At 47.0% G+C, this 22,703-nt stretch overlaps 1 protein-coding gene across 5 annotated transcripts in view; it reads left to right on the plus strand.

Annotated features, from left to right (window-relative positions):
* Window positions 1-3,720: 3,720 nt before the first annotated feature.
* The window catches only part of ELP2 (elongator acetyltransferase complex subunit 2), a 100,824-nt gene continuing 81,841 nt past the window's right edge, over window positions 3,721-22,703 (plus strand). Inside the window, exons 1-5 of one of the 5 annotated variants that reach the window (XM_039524785.1) lie at window positions 3,721-3,898; window positions 7,285-7,363; window positions 10,881-10,951; window positions 13,439-13,595; window positions 20,915-20,992. In XM_039524785.1, coding sequence (XP_039380719.1) covers window positions 20,956-20,992 — 37 coding nt within the window. In that variant the 5' untranslated portion in view covers window positions 3,721-3,898; window positions 7,285-7,363; window positions 10,881-10,951; window positions 13,439-13,595; window positions 20,915-20,955. Of the gene's footprint in view, window positions 3,899-4,170; window positions 4,325-4,553; window positions 4,667-4,997; window positions 5,040-7,284; window positions 7,364-9,791; window positions 9,947-10,880; window positions 10,952-13,438; window positions 13,596-20,914; window positions 20,993-22,703 lie in introns of those variants that run through there. The other 4 variants (XM_039524783.1, XM_039524786.1, XM_039524784.1 and 1 more) reach the window with 4 other exon arrangements.

Genomic DNA, 22,703 nt, shown 5'->3' on the forward strand with positions numbered 1-22,703 from the left:
TTCCTCCGATTCCTGGTGGGGGGGGGGGACCATTACCAGTTCACAGTCCTCCCGTTTGGCCTTTCCGCGGCCCCCAGAGTTTTCAGCAAATGCATGGCGGTGGTAGCAGCCTATCTCCAGAGGAAAGGGGCACAAATTTTCCCTTATCTGGACAATTGGCGTCTCAAGGGCAATTCTTGGTCCCAGGTACAGGCCCAGGTGGGACTTCTTCTGTCCACATATGCAGATGTCAGCCTAGTGGTAAATGAGGCCAAGTCAGTTCATAGGGGCTCTACTGGACTCATTAGAAGCCACAGCCTCTCTTCCCTGGGACAGGGTCGAGACCCTAAAAGGTCTCATTGCCTCAGTCACAGCCTTCCCAGTGACGATGGTGAGGGCGTGCCTTCAGATCCTAGGTCACATGGCGGCATGCACATCTGTGGTTCACCATGCCAGGCTCAGAATGAGGCCCCTCCAGCTCTGGCTGGCCTCCCAGTATTCCCAGGCCTGGGACGGGCTGGACAAGGTTGTCATGATACTGTCCCAGATAGTTGCTGCCCTACAATGGTGGTCCCTCCTGCGCAACATGCTGCAAGGGGTCCCCTTCCGAGAAATCTCCCCCTCACTAGACCCTGGTGTCGGATGCCTCGGATCTGGGCTGGGGAGCCCATATAGGGAACGTTCAAACCCAAGGGAGATGGTCGGCCTCAGAATTATCCCTACACATAAATGTCAGGGAGCTCAGGGCGATACGGCTGGCTTGCATGGCCTTCAGCGGGCACCTTTGCGGGAAGGTGGTTAGAGTCCTCACGGACAATACGGCTGAGATGTATTACATCAACAGACAGGGAGGAATGAGCTCCTCGGCCCTATGCCTGGAAGCCCTGTACCTATGGGAGTTCTGTATAGCCCACGATATCTCCCTGCGAGCCTTCCACCTACCTGGCGCCCGCGATGTGTGAACCGATCACCTCAGCAGTGTTTTTTCCCACCAGTACGAGTGGTCACTCCACTAGGAGGTAGCCCTACAACTCTTCCCAGAGTGGGGAGTTCCCTGGGTCGACCTCTTTGCAACCGCCCAGAACCAGCGTTGCCCCCAGTTCTGCTCCAGGGGAGGGGCGGAAAGGGGGGCATTCTCAGACGCCTTCCTCCTTCGGTGGTCAGGCCAACTTTTCTATGCCTTCCCACAATTCCCTCGATAGGCAAAGTCCTGCAAAAAGTAAAAGCAGACAGGACGCAGGTCGTCCTCATAGCCCCAGATTGGGCCCATCAACACTGGTACGGGACCCTCCTGCAACTCTTAGTGGCTCCTCCGCGGAGGCTGCCGCTTCGTCCAGATCTCCTCTTCCAGGAAGGGGGATGCCTCCTCCACCCCAACCTGGCCGCGCTTCACCTGACACCGTGGTTGCTCCGTGGTTAGATGAGGAAGAGGGGAGGTGTTCGGAGAACGTCAAACGAGTTCTGTTGGAAAGCAGAAAGCCGTCCACTCGACGGACACACCTGGCCAAATGGTCTAGGTTCTCTAGGTGGGTGGGGGGAGCGGGGAACTTCCCCATCGTCCGCATCACTCCAACTCATTCTCGATTACCTCCTGTCCCTTAGGACCCAAGGGCTAGCTCCCGTCTCCGTCAGGGTGCATTTGGCGGCCATATCGGCCTTTCACCCACCGGTACAGGGCCACTCGGTCTTTTCCCACAGTATGACTTCCCGCTTCCCAAAGGGCCTGGATCGTTCATTCCCATATGCTAGGCCCCCTGTGCCACAATGGGATCTAGACCTAGTGTTATCCCGCCTCATGGGTCCTCCCTTGGACAGATGTTCCTGGTCTCACCTGTCAAGGAAGGTAGCATTCCTTGTGGCTATTATGTCAGCCCGACGTGTCTCGAAGCTTAGGGCCTTGACCCTGGAATCCCTGTATATGGTCTTCCACAAGGATAAGGTCCAGCTTCGCCCACACCCCGCTTTTCTCATGAAGGTCTCCGCCTCCCATATGGATCAGGACGTTTTCCTACCCGTACTCTGTCCTAAGCCCCACTCCTCCAACGAGGAGCGCCACCTACATACGCTAGATGTGCGTAGGGCGTTGGCTTTTTATCTAGACCGAACCAGGCCGTTCCAAAAATCCTCACAGCTGTTTGTTGTATCGGTCGAACGGATGAGGGGACAATCAATTTCCACCCAGTGCCTTTCATGCTGTATCACCTTGTGCATATGCACATGTTATGACCTGGCAGGGGTTCCCTCGCCGCCTATTGTTAAGGCGCATTCTACGAGCGCTCAGGCCTCGTCGGCTGCCTATGTAGCTCACGTCCCTATCCAGGACATATGCAGAGCTGTCACGTGGTCCTCTGTCCACACCTTTTCTTCGCATTATGCGATCGTCTCCCAAGCACGGGATTACGCTGGGTTTGGTAGGGCGGTACTGCATCCCGGAAACTCCTACTCACCTCCATCAGACATAGCTTGGAGTCACCTACTGTGGAATACACATGAGCAATCACTTGAAGAAGAAAGGACAGTTACCTGTTCTGTAACTGGCGTTCTTCGAGATGTGTTGCTCAGGTGTATTCCACATCCCGCCCTCCTTCCCCTCTGTCCGAGTTGTCTGGCAAGAAGGAACCGAGGGTGGGGGGAGTGCGCAGCTCCCCTTATAGCACAATATAGAGGCGCCACTCCAGGGGTTGCAGCGGTGCTCCCCCCTACGGGTACTGTTAAGGGAAAAACTTCCGGCACCAGTGCATGTGATGAGCACGCACACCTACTGTGGAATACACCTGAGCAACACATCTTGAAGAATGCCAGGTAACTCCTTTTTGTCTTGTATTGAGGATCCTATTGAAACCAACAGGTTTCCTACCGCTAGAATCTAATTTTCAGAAGCGTTGAGCACTTACAACTGTACTTGATATCACCAGGAGCTGTGGGTGCTCAGCAACTCTGAAAAATGACATCCTAGATTTTTAAGTTGGGTACCTAGGCAGTGAAGCACTCACAATTAATGGACATAGGTGAATTTGGGCCTTAATTGCTCTGTTCTTCAGTTCCCTATCTATAAAATGGGCATAGTAATACCACCCACCCTTCACATGGGTATTGTGAAGACATTCATTTATTTTTGTGAGGCACTCGAGCACTATGGTGATAGATAACCTAGAAAAGAAAATGAATGATTCTGGTCTGGGTTTGGTTTGTGTACAGCAAATTAGGCATAGGAGCCACACACTGAATGATGATTAATAAAAATACTGAATAGCTTCGTTCACCAAGCACCTTTTATCCTGTGCACTGAATGAGGCATAGGTCCCAAGCATAAAAATGTAATTTAATTAAAGATTGTATCACAGTGCATCTGCACAAAAGGGCAGAATTAAGAATGCAGCAGCAACATTAATTCTGACATTTTCTAATTTCCGAGTACTTGACTATGCAACCGTAACAGCTTTTAACATGTCTTGTGTGCGTATAGTTAAAAGTACACATGTACAAGGTGTACAAAACAAACCTACAACACCGAGTAAACATCTCTGGTAACACGAAGCAGATCTGTCACTCCATTTTTATTCATAAATATTTTTCTATTCCACCGACACTTCCACTACGAGAAAACTCTGGCAATGTTCCCGGGACTGTTCCCTTTGCATGCTCAATGCACAGCTAAGGAAATCGGCGGCAGGCAGCCCAGGCAGCGCTTCCCTAACAGAGCCGGCGGGCCAAGCCGGGCTGGGCAGTTAACAGAGCGGGGCGCGCGCCCCTGCGCCCTTCACCTCGCGACGCCCCGGGACCGCCCCGCGCCCTCACACCCACCGGCCGGGGCCGCACCCGCCAGCGGGGCACGACGCGAGCTCAGCAACAGGGGCGGAGCGAGCGGCTCTTCAGCCGCCGCCTAGACACGGACCCAGCCCGGGGCTCAACCGCACAGGCCAGCGCCACGCTGCGCGCATGCGTGAGGCAAACGGGGCCGGTTTCAGTCAGGGCGGGCGTCGGGCCGCCCCTTGCGCAGCCCCCCCGCGCGGGAATGTGGGGCCCCAGGCCTCCGGGGGGCTGGAGCGGCTGGCGCTGCGCGTGCGCGTAGGGCCGGCCAGACTAGTGGGTGAGAGTGAGGCTGAGGGACTGCGCAGCCCGGCTGCAGTTCACAGCCCCGCCCTCTCGCGCTGGCGCCTCGCGGACGCCGTAGCCGCCTCGCGCGGGGTCAAAGGGGCGGCGCGCGAGGGAAATGGCGGCGCCCCTGACAGTTTGTCACGTTGCCTGTTGCGCGAACCGGGCCGGCGGCGGGGCCGTGGCGTGGGGGCGGGGCGGGCTCCTGGCCTTCGGCACCTGCCGCTCCGTGGCGCTCTACGAGCCCGAGGTGAGGGGCGGGCCGAGGTGACAGTTGACCCTAGGGGGCTTCCCCGGGCTGGGGCTCCCGGCAGGGACCGGACCCCCCGGGCCCTTTAACTTGCCGCCAGAGCCCCACTGCCGGAGCCCCGGGGTAGCGGCGGCGATTTAAAGGGCCCGGGGCTCCGCAGCAGCTGGAGCCTGGGGTCCCCTTACATCATCGCTGGGGCCTGCTGCCGGAGCCCTGGGGTAGCAGCGCTGGGGCTCAGCTGGCAATTTAAAGGGCTTGGGGCTCCCAGCAGTGGCCAGAGTCCTGGGACCTTTTACATCTAAGCCGGGGCTCCGGCCACCTCCGCAGCTGGTAGCTCCGGTGGTGAGTTAAAGGGCCTGGGGATTTAACAGCCCTGCCCCCTTCTGGCTGAGGCTCTCCCCCTCCCCCACCCGCTCCGCTCAGGACTCCAGTGTACTGATAAGTCCTTTAAGACAGTGGTTCTCAAAGCTGATACCCTGTTGGTTCAAGGAAAGCCCCTGGTGGGCTGGGCTGGCTTGATTACCTGTCACGTCTGCAGGTTCAGCCGATGGTGGCTCCCACTGGTTGCAGTTTGCCGCTCCAGGCCAGTGGTAGCTACTGGAAGTGGCGTGGGCAGAGGGATGTGCTGGCCGCCCTTCCCACAGCCCCTATTGATCTGGAGCAGCGAACTGGGGCCAGTGGGAGCTGTGATCAATGGAACCCACGGATGCAGCAGGTAAACAAACAGGCCCAGCCTGCCGGGGGCTTTCCCTGAACAAGCGGCGGACTGGTTTTGAGTACCACTCCTTTAAGTTACTTTCACTCCTGGGGGCAGGACAGCTACCTCATTTATCCCCCAGTTAGCACCGCTGCTGGGCCTGCTGGCCTCGGGAGTTCCACTGCGCACGCCTCAGCCCCGCAACTGCCTCACACGCCAGCGGGCGAGACCCCAGTCTGCTCAACCTCTAGCAGTCTGCACGCACTGTGTTGGGCCTACCCACTTTGTTTTCATTGCAGCCGCGCCCCACAACGACTTGGTTATCAGTTCCCGCTAGCCCTTCTGCTTAATGTGCTGGCCGCAAGCCTCCTCAACTGCGTGCGCCATGGGGAACCGAGTTCATGCACTCACGCCAGGCTGGCAGCATTTACCCGGCATGGAAACCCACATTTTAACCAGGCCAGCTCTGTGTGTGTGGATGGGCCTGGCCCCCAGGGGTGGGGCCACCTGGCGCTGCCCCCAGTGTCTGCCCCCGTGAGAGTAGCCAGTGTAGTGTGAAAACTCTCGGTCTTAAATTTGCTACATGTAGCAGTTACTGATATTAAACTGCTATCTGACCTGCTTTGCTACTGTAACAGCCATAGCAAATTGTAGTCAGTATCAGCAAAAAGAACAGGAGTACTTGTGGCACCTTAGAGACTAACAAATTTATTTCAGCATGAGCTTTCGTGAGCTACAGCTCACTTCTTCGGATGCATCCGAAAGCTCATGCTGAAATAAATTTGTTAGTCTCTAAGGTGCCACAAGTACTCCTGTTCTTTTTGCGGATACAGACTAACACGGCTGCTACTCTGTAATCAGTATCAGTTACTGATATGTAAAGTTGTTCTTATTTCCTGACTTCTCCTAATTTGCTAAAACTTGACAGGGGTATGGGATGGAAGCATAACGTCTTCAGCTTCCAAAGAATCCTGCTTGGGGTACATATGTATCAATTACTTCTTAATTGAGTGAGGGCTTTTAAACGTTTATTTTGCAGCTTCATTTACTGTGCTCACACAATATAGCAATTACAATACTAGAAACACAGATGTCCTTGCTAAAACTATTAGTAAGTACTTACACATATTTTTAATGAATATTTGTTATTAAAATATAAATTAAATAGCACAGTGACACATCTGCACAATAACACAGGTAAATGATGAAGTGCTAAGAGTAATTCAGGGAATCACAGCAGCAAATAAGTTTGTGAACTGCTAAGATACTTTATGCACTCATATAAACTGATAAGGGATTCTTTGTGAAGGGGTGTACATAAAATATTTCACTGAATCAAGTCTCCTGCAGCACCTCAGTAAGTTACATCAGACAGAGAGGAGCTGCGGTGACTAGGCATTGGGATGCCTGTGCCTTTAATAACCCAGCGGGAAGCCTATGCTGAGAGGCACTGTCCTGTGGGAGGGGAAATGAAAAAGCCCCTCTGACCAAATTAAAAAGCCCCTTTGCCCCCGCACCCTATTTTTGCAAACAGTGGTGTTTCAGTCCACTGGCGTAACCGTTACCCTCTCTGTCCCTGCCTGTGCTAGGGTTTTGCCCTCTGCCACTCTCTGGCAGCGCTTCATCCCTGGGCTTAACCCCAGTTCCTATCCCCCATCCCTGGTTTTGTCCTTAAGCCCCTATCCTAACCCTGCCTCCATGTGCTTGAACCCCCTGGCCAGTCAATTTCCGTCTCGTGCTCACCCCCTGGCCACCCTCCTCCTTCATTTTGCCCCTTTTGCCCCTTTTTAACTTCTGTAAAAAGCAGTCCACAGAATCTGATGCCAAGTAAAGGCAGGCTGAAGGACTGTGGCTTCAGCAGATGTTACTAAGTATGCTCAGTTTGTGTGATACACCATAAGTAGCAAATTAAAACAGAGAGCTGTTTGTCCTCACTCAGCCTCCCTCTGGCTTGGGGGTCTGTGTGTCTCCCTCCAGCTCCCTTTTCTCCACTTTGCTTCTGGTGCCCAGGCTGCCAGCTATGTGATTGCCCTGAGTGGTTGAAGGACCCGCCTGCCATTAGAACACTAATGTCAAGAAGGTGTTTGATCTTTTTTTCTATAACTTGTCCCTTCTTGAGCAAGCTCTCCAGCACATCAGGAAGTTGCTAGATAAATGTCCCTTCTTAAAGCTTTGGCAGTGTGGCTCACCTCCCCTTGTTTTTATAAAACATAAATTTCCTCAAAAACAGTTGGGCGACTAAATGTTTTCTTTCTTTTCTCAGAAAAGAAGAGTAGTTGCTACACTGAATGGTCACACTGGTAGAGTTAATTGTGTGCAGTGGATTCACAAGCAAGATGGTTGTAAGTACTAAGCAAGCTGTGTTTACAAATACCACTTTTGTTCTATGCTGGAACAGGATGCTTAGTTTTCATGTGCTCATCTGAGAACTGTTGAATCCAGGATGCTGTCAACTTGCAATCTCGTCAATTTAAAAATTTGAATTAAGTAGTTGTTTGTGTGTTAACTGACTCCAAATCCACTTGTGAGTTTTGATTTGATTTTTAATCATGCTTTGCTATTTTACAAAAATGCTGCTCTCTCCTGTTGCTTGGCGAAAGACCCATGCAAATGAGAAACTGAGCATGGTCCTAATTTTGCAAATACTTGAGGTATGGCTTCACTTCAGAGTTAACTTGGGTTATTGGCACCTGGGTTAGCCTACCTTGGGTGTGAATGGCGACTGTGCACTGGTGCTATACTCACTCTAAATTTGTTAAAGCAGTGGGTACTACTGCCTCTCTGCGTAGGTAATCTGCCTTCCCAAGAGGCAGTAGCTAGTGCTGTTTGCACTGAGAGTTATGTCAGCATAGCTACATTTCTCAGGGATGTACGTTTTTCGCACCACTGAGAGATGTAGCTGTGCTGATATAAGTTCCCAGTGTAGACCAGTCCTGAGTTAACTCTTCAGTAAAAACAAGTTTTTAAACTCATGCATAACTTTATTAATTTGAATAATACTGTTGACTTTAATGGGGCTAATAATTTTAATTAAACTACACAGATGTTAAGTGTTTGCACAATTAAAGCCAATAGAGGGAGACAGTGAAAAGGACTTTACAGAAAACACTGATGCAGAACATAAAACTAGAAATAATGATTTTTTTCGCTAATAATCCGTTATAATCATCTTGGGATAGAGGCTTTGATAAAACCTGCAGAGGGGGGACTTATGATTAGGAAATCTCCTCACAGATATTCTTTACCTCATCTTACTTGGGCAAGGTTTTTTTTTTTTTTTTCCTGCGGAGAGAAAAAGTCATCCAGAAATCTGGTGGACCCTAGTAGCTGCTAAGATACTTGGAGGATACTCAAAATTAAGACCCCAAGAGCTATGAATAACTCTTGTGTATATTGTGCTGGGCTAGAAGGGGAACAGTGTATCCTACACCAGCCAGCCCCCTGGTGCTCCAATCTGCCTCAACTCCACCCCTCAACTCCTTGTGCAGCCTGTGGACCAGCCAGAAAGTCCTCTGAAGAGTCTGAGATGTGTGCACTGGGGTTGAGGGGGTCGGGGGAAGAGTGACACCATGGTGTCACTGAGGCAGCTGAGCTCCATTCCACATACTGAGAGATCTGTGCATGGAGGATCCCTATGTGAATCTCAGGGTGGTGATCTGATCTGGACCTTTAAGTGTGACTGGTAAGGACTGCAGGTAGAAAGTTTCAGAGAGAAATGTGACTTTATTTTGAGCTGATAACAGAGCATATTAAAGGAGATTATTTTTCATCTACTCCTTGCTCGGCAGTTGCTTCCCAGTTGTCTGTGAAGGAAAACAGCTAAACTGCTGTGTGGAAATGTTTCTGTTCTTCACAGTACATAATTGGTGGTTGGTACCTGTGACTGAAGCTCTTCAAATAGGAGAGTGAAGTATGTATTTTAGGACAGTTCTTCCTCTGATCCCATGCTTTTTCAGTAGGGAGGAACTTGAATCCAAGTGGTGGTAGAGAGTGCTGCAGCATCTTCAAGGGGTACAGACAACTTGAAAATAATATTTATTAGAAAATATTATATATAGAAGTAATCACTAAGATTACAATTGAAAGATTACAGTAATTTTTCTAATTTTCATTCTGTTTACTTTTAGGATTTGACAATACTTTGTGCATTGTCAGTTTCATTGATTTTTTTTTTTTTTAAATGGTCAGTTGTTCTTCTTGTTTTGACCTGTGAGGTATGCATTCCTGTGAGGGGAGGGAATTTCAGTGCTTTTCCTCAGGCCCTTTAAGAGGGCATTTTTGGTGTTATTTTTGTGACAAGTTACTCCCCGTTGCTGAGAAGACCATTATATGCAACAGCAGAGAAGCAGAAAAAATGATGATTATAAAACTTATTTAAAATGGAATTAAAAAAACAAAGTAGGAAACAATATTTAAGGAGTTCTTCACTGGTAAATGTGAAGTTAGTCATCTTTAAAAATAAATAAAATTCACAATGCTTCAGGGGCCTCATCCAGTACCCACTAAAATCAAAGGGAGTCTGCCCACTGAGTTCAGTGGATATTTAATCATACTCTGTGTTCCATGCCCCGGGGTAGAGTGATGAGAGTGCATTTGATTTCTTCTCTGAATACTTTTGTTGTTTATTTTTTTCTTATAAAACATTGGCAAACTGTAAATTTGTTGAAGCAGACTCGACAAATATTTTGAAAATGTAATGCATTACATGGCCCTGCTTCTAGACTGTTCTTGGAGTTTGGAGTTCTGTGTATTATTGTCTTGCAGAAAGCCTGTCAAAGAATCAGTAGGGCCATTGGATGATCGAGGTGCTAAACGAGCACTCAAGGAAGATAAGGCTACTGTGGAGAAGCTAAATGAATTCTTTGCATCAGTTTTCACTGTAGAAGATGCGAGGGAAATTCCCACACCTGGGTCATTCTTTTTAGGTGATAAATCTGAGGAACTGACCCAGATCGAGAGGTCATTAGTAAGGCTACATGTTAGTCACGGGTATTTTTAGGAAAAGTAATGAACAGATCATGGGCAGTAAACAAAAATTCACGGACTGTGACCTGTCCAGGACTTGTACTATATACCCCTGACTAAATCTTGGGGAGGGGGGCAGCCTGGGGGTACCGCAGGTGCTTGGGGGGGGGGGGGTGACCCAGGAGGGTGCTGGGGGGGGGCAGGCGGTGGTGCACGGCCTGGGACCCTGCTGATGCTGGCGGGAGGGGGTGTTCTTTGGAAGCGGCAACATCCCTCAGCTCCTAGGTGGAGATGGAGGCACGGCCACGCAGCTCTAAGCGCTGCCTCCCCTCCCTGAGTGCTGGCTTCACAGCTTCCATTGGCTGGTTGGCAGTGCCTGTAGGCAAAGACAGTGCACAGAGCCCCCTGGCCGCACCTCCCGCTAGGAGCTGAAGGATGTCGCTGCTTTTGGGGAGCTCCCCCCAAGGTAAGCGGTACCCAGAGCCCTCACCCCCTCCCGTACCCCAGCCCTTAGCCCCCGACCCAAACGTCTGCTGCTTGGGGGGAGGGGGCAGAGGGAAGGCGGTGGCCTGAGACTGCCCCAGCAGTGGCTACTGTGGCTGGTCCAAGGACTGCCCGAACTGCTGAGGTGGCATGCCCTTGACCGTATTCATATAAAACTTCACAAGCGTTAATGTTTGTGGGGTTTTTTTTTCCCCAAATATATTCAGTGGTCTGTCTAGTCTTGAACAGCACTTAGCATTCTTAGCTATCACACCTCTTATGTTTTTAGGGAAATTTAATTTTCTGTAATACACATTGAGTAGCTTTGTTTGTTCTGTGACTGAAATAACTCTTATTTTATAGTAGCAATTAAAAGTAGGTGTTCACATAATTTAAAAAATATTTTTTTAGCTGCTGAGACGGAATTAATTTCTGGAGGATCTGATAAACAGCTCATTGTATGGGAAACACAGAATAAGCAGGTAAGCAGAAATGTTCCTATTGTCTTTTTGAACTATCACTTCATCAATTTTAATTTTCAAGCGTAGTACCCATCAAGTATTTAGTGAATTAAATTACTTCTGTCTGCATTTCTGAACTCTTTATCATGCCTTTTTATCTCACCTAGATTATTGCAACTCTTATGCCTCTTCCAACTCTCTCTCTGAACTTTTGCATCAGCATAATGTTGCTATCCTCTGTCACATGATTACATTTAATCCTATTTCTAAATATTTCTGCTACAATTCTTTTAGTGATTCATTTACAAAAAATCCATAGACTCTACATAGCTTGTTTCAAAGCCTTTTAGCTCTCGCTGCTCCAAGCTTCATTTTCTAACATCATGTAGTATACTTCTTTCCCATAATCTCATCACTCTTAGTGTGAGACCCATTTTTCTATAGTTCTGTGTGTCTGGCACAGCATTCCTGTATCTCTCTTCAGTCTTCTCTTGTTGGATCTGGTGAATCCACAACTGGAATACAGCATTTATGTATAGGGACCTTTATTACCAGAAGAATAGACAAATTGTGAGGAGTGTGGAAAAGATGGTTTGAAGGCTGCAAGGGTTTAAACCTTCTTGAATAAGAAGTTATACCTAACACAGTCCTGATGTGCATTATGGAAATTCAAAAATTCTATTTTAGTCAGAATCAGTCTCCCACTTGGTTGAAAAAAGAGGATTTGAAAAAAGACATTTGCACCCAATATGAGAAGGGCTGTGATCAAAATGTAGCATGTATTTTGCACAAGAGAATACAGAGGCGCACTAAATTTACAAAAGCAATTGAAGGAAGATTTTGAAGGAGTTTGACAGATTGCAGGCTGACAAACTGTAGACTTTTCCATACTCAGTGGAAGTCTCAATTTAGCTAATTAACCAAAACCTGAAACTAGAACCATAGAAGGATAAAGTACGGTAATAATAATAATCCAAAAAGATGGAGATGCTATAGAACCTTTCTCTTACTTAAATAACATGACTGATCACAAATACAAATGTAAATGGTTGAGCTCAGTACATGAAGAAGAGGCTGAAATGTGACTGATGGACCTTAAGCCAGAGTGTGTTCTTGATCTTCTAGCACTTAGAGATTTCTATCCCAAAGCCCGTGTGTCAAGGAGGTTGTCAGAGTTGTTTGCACCACAGTGGTGGGAAACCATGGGACTAGGTTATAGAAGGTGTAATAATTGAATTCAGAACTTAGTCAATTTTCAAAAGACCCACACTATGTTTAGCCAGATCACTGTCAATCAAGCACTTTTAATATATTTGAATTGGTTTTCATGAAACTGTGTAATAGGCTAGATTAAGATAAGGTGCCAGATGTTTCTGTGGGTGGAAAACAAATGCTAGGCCTAACTAGTTACAGGATTTCAAGCTTTTCTTTTCAGTCTGTGGGTATCATGATTATGAAATGTATCAATCACAGTATGTTTTGTGTTTAATTTAATAAATTCTTCATGGCTTAAAAAATGTTTTTTTGGGGGAAACCGTTTGATTTGCAGAAAATTGCAGCAATCCTGTATTAAGAAGTTGTTGGACACTAAATACACACTCAGGACAAATCTACACTGCAGTGTTACATCAGTGCAGCTGGTGAAGATGCTCTATGCCTACGGGAGAGTGCTCTCCAGTCGGCATAATTACTCCACCTCAGCGAGAAGCAGAAGCTATGTTGTTGGGAGAGTGTCTCCCGCCAACATAGCGCCAGTGGGGACAGTGTGAAACTTGCATTGCTTGGGGGTGTGTGTGTGTGTGGGGGGAGCTTTTTCACACCCTTGAGTGACGTAAATTAGATTGATTTAAGCGGTAGTGTAGATCTGCCTTCAGCTATACTAATTGTTCCAAGTCTTCTTCAGTAATATACTCCACATTCTTATGAGCCTTTTGGAAAAGAAACTGTAGAACTTATCATTAAATAGTTTTTTCTAATGACCTTGTTATGACCAGGGCTCCGTGCCTGTCACAGAGGTCATGGAAGTCACAGATTCCGTGACTTTCTGTGATCTCTCTCACTTCTCAGGGGCCAGTGTAGGTGACCCCAGATTCCCCCTGTCACCGAAGATTTAGTCACAGGTATTTTTAGTACAAGTCATGGACAGGTCGTGGGCCATGAATTTTTGTTTATTGCCCGTGACCTGTCCATGCCTTTTACTAAAAATACCCATGACTAAATTGTAGCCTTAATTATGACATCTGTAATCTGGCAAGGTTCTCCTTTTAAGAAATACATGAACATATACTGTAATCAAGTTACCTCTTCGTCATTTTTTTCAAGGCTGAATGTACTTACCTCGGCAAGCTAGCCCACATAAGTTGTTAGTTTTCATATTTAACCGTTACAGCTCTCTTCTAAACATTTCCAAGAATTTAAATGTCTACATGCCTGAAAGTTTCATGTTTTCTGTTAAGTGTTCTATCTTTATTCTTTGTTTAATCTTATGTAACTTTCTGTCATGTTCAGCTTGTGAAATGCATTCATCTTGAAGGCCATACAGAAGCTGTTTGTGCTGTGGATGCTGTGTACCAGACAGATGAGTCAAAAACAGAATTAAATCTACTAATAGCTTCTGCCGCTTCTGACTCTACTGTTAGAATCTGGTCCAAACGAGGTTCAGAAGGTAACTTTCCTTACTGTTAATACTGTAGACACAACAGGATGGCTTAAAGACCAACTCTAAAAATGGATGAATGTACACTTGTTAAAGTACCTCTAGTACACTAAAGTCTCATAAGAATCTCTGCTAAAGACAGGGTGTAAGCTGGATTCTGTTTCTTAAGAGGTCTGACAGAATGACTGCTCTGAAAATTCATTGAAAGCCAGGGGAATGCACTGGTGTAACTGAAGATCTTATTTGCCCTGCAGAACCATTGGCATTGATATAAAATAGAACCCACCCTGGGTCCAGGCTGAATTTGCAAGGATGGCAGTTAGAAAAAATACCTCTCTCATATCTGGCAGTGTGAAGTGTTTGGCATCCCCTTTTCCTTGGAGTATGATGGCACACTAATAATTTTGGCAGCATGCAGGGGCTAGGACTGCACCTTTTTTGGAGTTCTCCAGTGTTCTTTGCCTTTGAGCCTGTAAATGTGCGGAACTCACCCCTGCAGCACCTCCTGCTGGTTGTCTCAGGGAATTAGGTCTTTCCAGCGCAGAGTGCCCTCTGCAGGCCGGTGTCCGGCTGTCCACTGGCCCCTGTGTCTCTCCCAGACTCTGGTGCCCTTTTACCTGAGGTGCTGCCTCTCCAAGCAATACCCCACAGATATGTGTCTCCCCTCCCTGGGGAACCCCCGCCCTCTAGCCCCACCTTGCCTCAGCCTATGGGCTACTGCCAGTCACCATCTAGCCCCCTTTCACCGGGGCTGACTGCAGTCTGTATAAGACAGTCATAGGCAAGGGAGGTTTTGACCTCATAGACTCAGACTCTAGGTCAGAAGGGACCATTATGATAATCTAGTCTGACCTCCTGCACAATGCAGGCCACAGAATCTCACCCACCCACTCCTGTAACAAACCCCTAACCTATGTCTGAGTTACTGAAATCCTCAAATCATGGTTTAAAGACCTCAAGGTGCAGAGAATCCTCCAGCAAGTGACCCGTGCCCCACGCTGCAGAGGAAGGCGAAAAACCTCCAGGGTCTCTGCCAATCTTGCCTGGAGGAAAATTCCTTCCCGACACCAAATATGGTGATCAGTTAAATCCTGAGCATGTGGGCAAGACTCACCAGCCAGCACCCAGGAAAGAGTTCTCTGTAGTAACTCAGATCCCACCGCATATAACATCCCATCACAGACATTGGGCATATTTACCTGCTAATAATCAAAGATGAATTAATTGCCAAAATTAGGCAATCCCATCATACCATCCCCTCCATAAATTTATCAAGCTTAGTCTTGAAGCCAGATATGTCTTTTCCCCCACACAGTATTCCAGATGAGGTCTCACCAGTGCCTTGCATAATGGTACTAACATTTCCTTATCTTTACTGGAAATACCTTGCCTGATGCATCCCAAAACCGCATTAGCTTTTTTAATGTCCATATCACATTGGCGGCTCCTAGTCATCCTGTGATCAACCAATACTCCGAGGTCCTTCTCCTCCTCTGTTACTTCCATTTGATGTGTCCCCAGTTTATAACCAAAATTCTTGTTGTTAATCCCTAAATGCAAGACCTTGCACTTTTCACTATTAAATTTCATCCTATTACTATTACTCCAGTTTACAAGGTCATCCAGATATTCTTGTATGATATCCCGGTCCTTTTCTGTGCTAGCAATACCTTCCAGCTTTGTGTCATCCGCAAACTTTATTAGCATATTCCCATTTTTTGTGCCAAGGTCAGTAATAAAAAGGTTAAATAAGATTGGTCCTAAAACTGATCCCTGAGGAACTCCACCAGTAACCTCCTTCCAGCCTGACAGTTCACCTTTCAGTACGACACGTTGTATTCTCCCCTTTAACCAGTTCCTTATCCACCTTTCAGTTTTCATATTGATCCCCATCTTTTCCAATATAACTAATAATTCCCCATGTGGAACCGTATCAAATGCTTTACTGAAATCGAGGTAAATTAGATCCGCTGCATTTCCTTTGTCTAAAAAATCTATTACCTTCTCAAAGAAGGTCAGATTGGTTTGGCACAATCTACCTTTTGTAAAACCATGTTGTATTTTGTCCCAATTACCATTGACCTCAATGTCCTTAACTACTTTCTCCTTCAAAATGTTTTCCAAGACCTTGCATACTACAGATGTTAAACTAACAGGCCTATAGTTACTCGGATCACTTTTTTCCCCTTTCTTAAAAATAGGAACTGTGTTAGCAATTCTCCAGTTGTACAGTACAACCCTTGAGTTTACTGATTCATTAAAAATTCTTGCTAATGGGCTTGCAATTTCATGTGCCAGTTCCTTTAATATTCTTGGATGAAGATTATCTGGGCCCCCAGATTTAGTCCCATTAAGCTGTTCAAGTTTGTCTTCTACCTCGGATGTGGTAATATCTACCTCCATATCCTCATTCCCATTTGTCATCCTACCATTATCCCTAAGCTCCTCATTAAAGACTGAGGCAACGTAATTGTTTAGATATTGGGTCATGCCTAGATTATCCTTAACCTCCATTCCATCCTCAGTGTTTAGCGATCCCACTTCTTTCTTTGTTTTCTTCTTATTTATATGGCTATAGAACCTTTTACTATTGGTTTTAATTCCCTTTGCAAGATCCAACTCTACATGGCTTTTGGCCTTTCTCACTTGATCCCTACATGTTCTGACCTCAATAAGGTAGCTTTCCTTGCTGATCACTCCCATCTTCCACTCCTTGTAGGCTTTCTGCTTTTTCTTAATCACCTCTCTGAGATGCTTGCTCATCCATCTTGGTCTACAACTCCTGCCTATGAATTTTTTCCCCTTTCTTGGGATGCCCACTTCTGATAGTTTCTGCAACTTTGACTTGAAGTAATTCCAGGCCTCCTCCACCGTTAGATCCACAAGTTCTTCAGTTCAATCCTCTTCCCTAACTAATTTCCTTAATTCTTTAAAGTTAGCCCTTTTGAAATCAGAAACCCTAGTCCCAGATGTATTTTTGTTTATCCTTCCATCTAGTTTGAACTGAATTAGCTCATGATCACTCGAACCAAGGTTGTCCCCTACAACCATTTCTTCTATGAGGGCCTCATTACTCACCAAAACCAAATGTAAAATGGCATCCCCTCTTGTTGGTTCTTCAACTACTTGGTGAAGGAATCCATCAGCTATTGCATCCAGAAAGATCTGAGCCCTATTATTATTACTAACACTTGTCCTCCAGTCTATATCTGGGAAATTAAAGTCTCCCGTGATCACACAATTCCCATTAATGTTTTTAATGAAGTAAACACTAAAGAGGTCTCTATCCATATCCAAATCAGATCCCGGCGGTCTGTAGCACACCCCAAGCACTGTCTCAGGGGAGGCTCTAGTAGCTTTCTTCCCCAATTTTTTTACCCAGATAGACTCTGCCTTATCCATTCCATCACTTCTTATTTCTTTACAGTCTACCTCATCATTGACATACAATGCTACTCCACCACCTTTGCCTTTATTTCTGTCTTTCCTAAAGGGCCCATAGCCTTCAATACCTGTACTCCAGTCATGACTACTATTCCACCATGTTTCTGTTATCCCTATAATATCTGGTTTCCCTTCCTGCACCAGTAACTCTGGTTCCTCCGTTTTGTTACCTAGGCTCCTCAAATTGGTGTACAAACATCTTAATTTTTGCTGTTTGGCTTCACTCACATTCTTTACCCGATTAGGCCCAGACTTTCTACTGCCAGTATCACCTATTAGACCGGTATCTACACTACCCTTCCTCCTTATGTCCATTCTCCTACCCACGACTGTATCCTTTCTTCCCTCTCAATGTTAAATTCTGGCGTGGAGATTACCTGGACATCTCCCAACCATCTCCCCCAAATTCCTAGTTTAAAGCTCTCTTAATCAGTTGTGCCTGCCTCCATCCTAGAAGTCTATTTCCCTCTCTACTCAGGTGAAGTCCATCCCAAGAGAACATTCCTCTGTTCATGAAAGCTTCCCAGCGGCCATACATCCCAAAGCCCTCCTTATAGCACCACTGCCTGAGCCATCTGTTGATCGCCATAATCTTGTCACACTTTTGTTGCCCTTCTCTAGGAACAGGGAGAATCCCACTGAAGATCACCTGAGCCTCGATTTCCTTAAGCATCTTCCCCAGTCTGGCATAGTCTCCCTTGATACGTTCCAGTGAGAATCTAGCCGTATCATTTGTTCCCACATGAAGGACAATCAGCGGATTCTTTCTCCTTCCCGTTAGGATCCTTTTCAGCCTCAGGTCCACATCCCGTATATTAGCACCCGGCAGACAGCACACCCTTCTGTTCTCTGGATCAGCTCTGGTTACAGGCCTGTCTTTCCTTCTCAGTAAGGAGTCCCCAATCACATAGACCTGGCTTTTCCTGGTGACGGTGCGATTCTCTGGTCTATCCCCTGTTCCCTCTGGCTGCAAGTCCTCTTGATTTCTATTGTCCCTTGCAGTCCTCCACAACCCATCCCATATCCTCCTGGGGCTCATGTTTGATGTTGTTGTCTCCATTAACTCTTCCCCTCTTCCCATAGCTGCTCTTCTATTCCTTGCCCTCTCACCTTCAGCGACCACCTGCTGTGCCCCTTCTTCATTTTCTAACTCTGTAAACCTGTTCCTGAGCTCTATTTCTCCTTCACTGGCCCGTCTTTTCCTCTGCCTGGTTCTCTTAGTCACATGCTTTCACCATCCACTTTCCTCACCCAGCAGTCTCCCCTCAGAATTCTTTGGTCCTGCTTCCATCTGCAAGTCTGAGCTTTTCTCTTCAGCCTCCTCATGTCTCTGCTCCATCATTTGCTCGAAACCCGTTCTAAACTCAACCAGAGTTTCCACCTGCATCTCTAATCCTCGGATCTTTTCTTCCATTAGCTCTATCAGGTGGTACTTCATGCAGATGAAACTCTTTTCTGGTACCCCCTCCAGGATCGCATACATGCCGCAGCTTCCACATCCAGTCATCCTCATTGTGATTTCCACTGCTGCCTCTGTATCGGTCATAGCCTTCCCACCTAAACCCTGTTAGTCCAGGAAACACAAATCAAAGCAAACCACCACCTACAGCAAAACAAACCCCCAACAGGCACCAGGACACCGGCAGAACACCACCCACTCCCTTCACTGGCCTGTCTATTCCTCTGCCTAGCTCTCTTAGTCTCCTCTGCAAACTCCCACTGAAACTCCCCTGTTTACAGCTCTGTTTGCTGGCTCCTGTGCCGCTGCTGCCTTTCCCTGCAACCCAGTACCTCCAGGGGCCTTGGACCAGGCCCTGCAGTCTGAGGAGTTGCCAGCCTGGAGCTCCCCTGCTCCTCTGGCTCTCCCCAGCCCTGTTTCACTTCCAGTGCCCTTTCTGCAGGCAGCCAGGCCCTGCTCTCTCCCAGCCTGGAGAGGGCCTTCTCTTGGGCATCTGGCTCACAGTCTTTTTATACAGGCCAGCTGTGGGCTGATTGGGGCGTGGCCCAGCTGTGGCAACTTCCCCAATCAGCCCAGCTTAGCAGCTCTCAGCCACAACCTTCTTCCAGGGCTGACTTTAACCCTTTTTCTGCTGGAGTGGGGGAGCCGCCCCACTACAGAGTCCATGCAGGAGGCAGACTGAGGGTCTCTGCTTCTGGCAGGGCTTTGAGGATTCTTTTCAAGCCTCAAAAGAAAAATGAGGTAAAAGCAATTTTCGACTTGAAACAAAACAAGCAACCCCCCATCTCCTCAAAACAAAGAAACAAATAAAAAACCCAGAGATTCCTGGGCTCCTTTTAACCAGGGATTCTAGGAGCCATCTCTTCAGGAACTGCTTCTTCCAAACAGGGAATATCTTGTACCTAGGCAATGCCCAAGTGGAGCAGGAAGCACCTTTCTGCTTCTCCACACTGGGGCCGCATGGACCAGAAGGCCTGAGGTGCAGGATCTCCTTGGACAGAGCAGAGAAGGACCGGGAGGTACAGGGAAAGCTAGGTGTTTGTTCTGTCCTCCTGAGCCTTCAGAAGGAGGAAGGTAGCGTTCTGGGCCAGCTCGAAGACAAGGTCTGCATCGATCTGCTTGATTGGTTGGTTGTCCTCTCCTCTGCATTGGGAATGATGGGTTGCTTACCTTAGGATGAGTAGCCCGATTTTACAGACAGCGTAGCAGACTAATGTAGCTAAATGTGTGATATTTTGGTTTTCCATATTAGAGATCTATGTTCTATTCCCAGCGTATGTAACCTTTCAGTGACACCTTGCTTAATAATAATGATTGTGAAGGGTACAGAATTGTTAGCACCAATTGGTAGAAGAGTGAGTCTAGAACTTGTAATTTCCTGGTTCCCAGTTGTGGGGTTTTGTTTTATTATGTAGACCTTAGCGGTCCCAATCGGAGATCAGGGCCCCATTGTGCTAAGCACTGTGTGCATACTGAACAAAAAGTCAGTCTCTGCCCTAAGAACTTAGTCTTAATTGGCTGATCAAATAATAATAGACAACATACAAGCAAAATGTTGAGGTACAAAACTTGATGGTTATTTGGTAGTTGTTTCTAGTTCTCTCAAACTAGTCACCTCCTCCACACCCCGTGTACATCCGCCCCAGGCAACCTACACCACTATTTATCATCCAAAGAGATCTCCCTTTAACCTGACCACGTCAGAGAAATAACTTCTTTCCTAGATCAAACGAGCAGGGAACTGCCTAAGCAGAACTACCCACCCCAGAAAACAAATCCCCCATCTTCCTGCGCAAACATTCTAATTCTCTACATGTCTCTTCCCCCACATTGCCATACTCTAGCAGCAGCTGGGCTGAGCATCTCTTCCTAATCCTGCCCCTGAGATATGGGGGAGCTCTTCCCTTAGGTGTTGCCTTTAGTTTAGGGTGCTGAGCCATTTGGGCCACTGCTGGGTCTGTAGGGTGGTTGGGGAAAAGTGTGGCTCAACTCTCTCTCCCTCCTGCCGCTGCAGCTGCTCTGGTAGAGGACAGGCTGAGTTTCTGCCCCAGTGCAGTGAATGCATGCTGCAGTGATGGGGCCCATCCAGAGAGGGATTTAGAACATGCAGTGCTATTGTCATGCTGCCAAAATTAAACTGTACAATATAAGATGCTCTGGGAAATAACTTTTAATAGCTTATAACTCAGATTTCAATGGATTTTACTGGAGCCAGCAAAAGGCACCTCCCTAATTCCATGGAGGTCCCCTGCCAAAATCAAATGTTTTCTCTGACCAATGGAGGTAACAGGTTCTCAGTGGGGTGCATGATTTTTTTTTTTGTAATGGAAAGTGTTAAGCACCCAAAACATAAGTGTGCTGTCCCCTCCCCCTACAGCGTTAATTTGGTAGAGTGAGTGCAGCATTCTTTACTCTCAATTTTCAGCTAACTGCCTTCAGACCCTGGAATTTGGAAATGGATTTGTTATGGATGTCTGCTTATCCTTCTTGCCTGGCAGTGATGGTAAGTACATCTACATATCCTGAACGCTTAGTCCAGGAGAAATGACACATTTTTAAAAACAGTGGTTAATGTGCCTTGAAAAACAGTGTTTTCATTTAGCTAATTTTTGGCACACACAGTATATGAATAATCATATCTAAATTGACAAGAAACCATCCCAAGCTTCACGTCTGAATAGATTTAATTTGGAGGTTAGTAGTTAGAACAAAGTTGCTTTGTTGTAGTGCTTCCAAAACAGTCTTGATAGAGCATATATTATATGTCAATTTAGTTGCATTGTGAGGCAGAAGTCAGTTATAGATTCATAAAGTTAGGTCAAGATATAAGCACCCCAGCCCCCATCAATGATAGGATGGAGTTAAGCTCCTTTGGAAGGGAGGAACCATACCTGCAGCACCCTGAAGCAATTGTATAAATGTCATAGATTTTTTCTTTCTTTTTTTTTTTTTTAAGACCAAAATGACCATTTAAATCATTTAACCTCCTGCCTAACACAGGCCATAGAACTTCACCCGATACTTTGTGTCAAGTTCTATTATTATTACTAACTATTATCTGATATTTGTGTTATAGTAGCTTCTACAAGTCTCATCGTGCTAGGCACTGTATACAGAGTCTGAGACAGTCTTGGCCTCAACGTTTACAGTCTAAGTAGACAAGACAGAAAAAGAATGTGTGGCAGAGATATAACACAAACAGTGAACAGTATGATGGTCTGCAAATATCATGTGAGTTCATGAATTTTTGGGGGGTGGGTTTTGTTGGGAGTAGATTAGCTAAACAGCTGTAGGAAGGGATAAGGGACGTTGCAGGGAGTGGGGTAAGGCAATCAGAAAGGAAGATGAGGAGGGCAAGGGGATAGCGTAAGGGAGAAGTGGGACAAGAGCAGGGCTATATGAGTGTGGGGTGCGGGTGCAGTGAGATGAAGAGGGCGGGAGGGAATTGAATTAAACTGCCAAATTAATGCAAAGGAGAGAGTGTCCAGAATAAAAATTGTAGAAAGCAGGTGTAGGGAACAGCACTGACATCATCATCAGTGTCTGATGGTCCCTGCTGCAGCTGCTTGGCTCTCCCTCTGCTGGCTGAGTCTCTTGGTGGGTCCTTTCATGAGTTTGTCTATCCCAAGATCATATGAATTGGGGGAGGGAGGAGGCTGAATGGAGCCTAGTGTCCGTGGAGTAGGTTTTTCCCCGTGCACAGTTGTATGCCCAGTGATACTGGGGGTAGAATATGTTATGAGCAGGACATGGGTGGTCTGGCCTAGCAAGTAGAACCAGGAATCAGGCTTAGTGGTTGGAGACAGGAGTCAAGCCAAGGGTCATAACTGAAGTCAGGAGACAAGCCAGGGGTCAGCCTCAGAGGCAGGGATCAGAGCCAGAGTTGGGAGTCAGGAGTTGGAGCAAGCCGAGATGCAGGTCTATGCTACGGCTGACAGGGATCCGTTTTGTTGCACAGACGCTTCCTGGAACTCCTCCTGGGGCTGAAATACAATGCATGGTCTAGCCATGAGGGGAACTGTCAGCCTGGCCTTCCAAGGTGGTAATTCCTGTGGTATTTATCCCCACAGGATTTGTGTGGTAATGTGTGGCACCCTACCATAGGTGCCGGGTGTTAGGGGGCTTATTTTTTTACCCGCTTACTTCCCTGGTCCTTCTGGCATGAACAGAGAGCAACAATACCCTAAGTCCAAAGGTGCAAACAATTTGATGTT

Source organism: Mauremys reevesii, linkage group 2 (genome assembly GCF_016161935.1).
Source record: "Mauremys reevesii isolate NIE-2019 linkage group 2, ASM1616193v1, whole genome shotgun sequence".
Taxonomy (NCBI): Eukaryota; Metazoa; Chordata; order Testudines; family Geoemydidae; genus Mauremys; species Mauremys reevesii.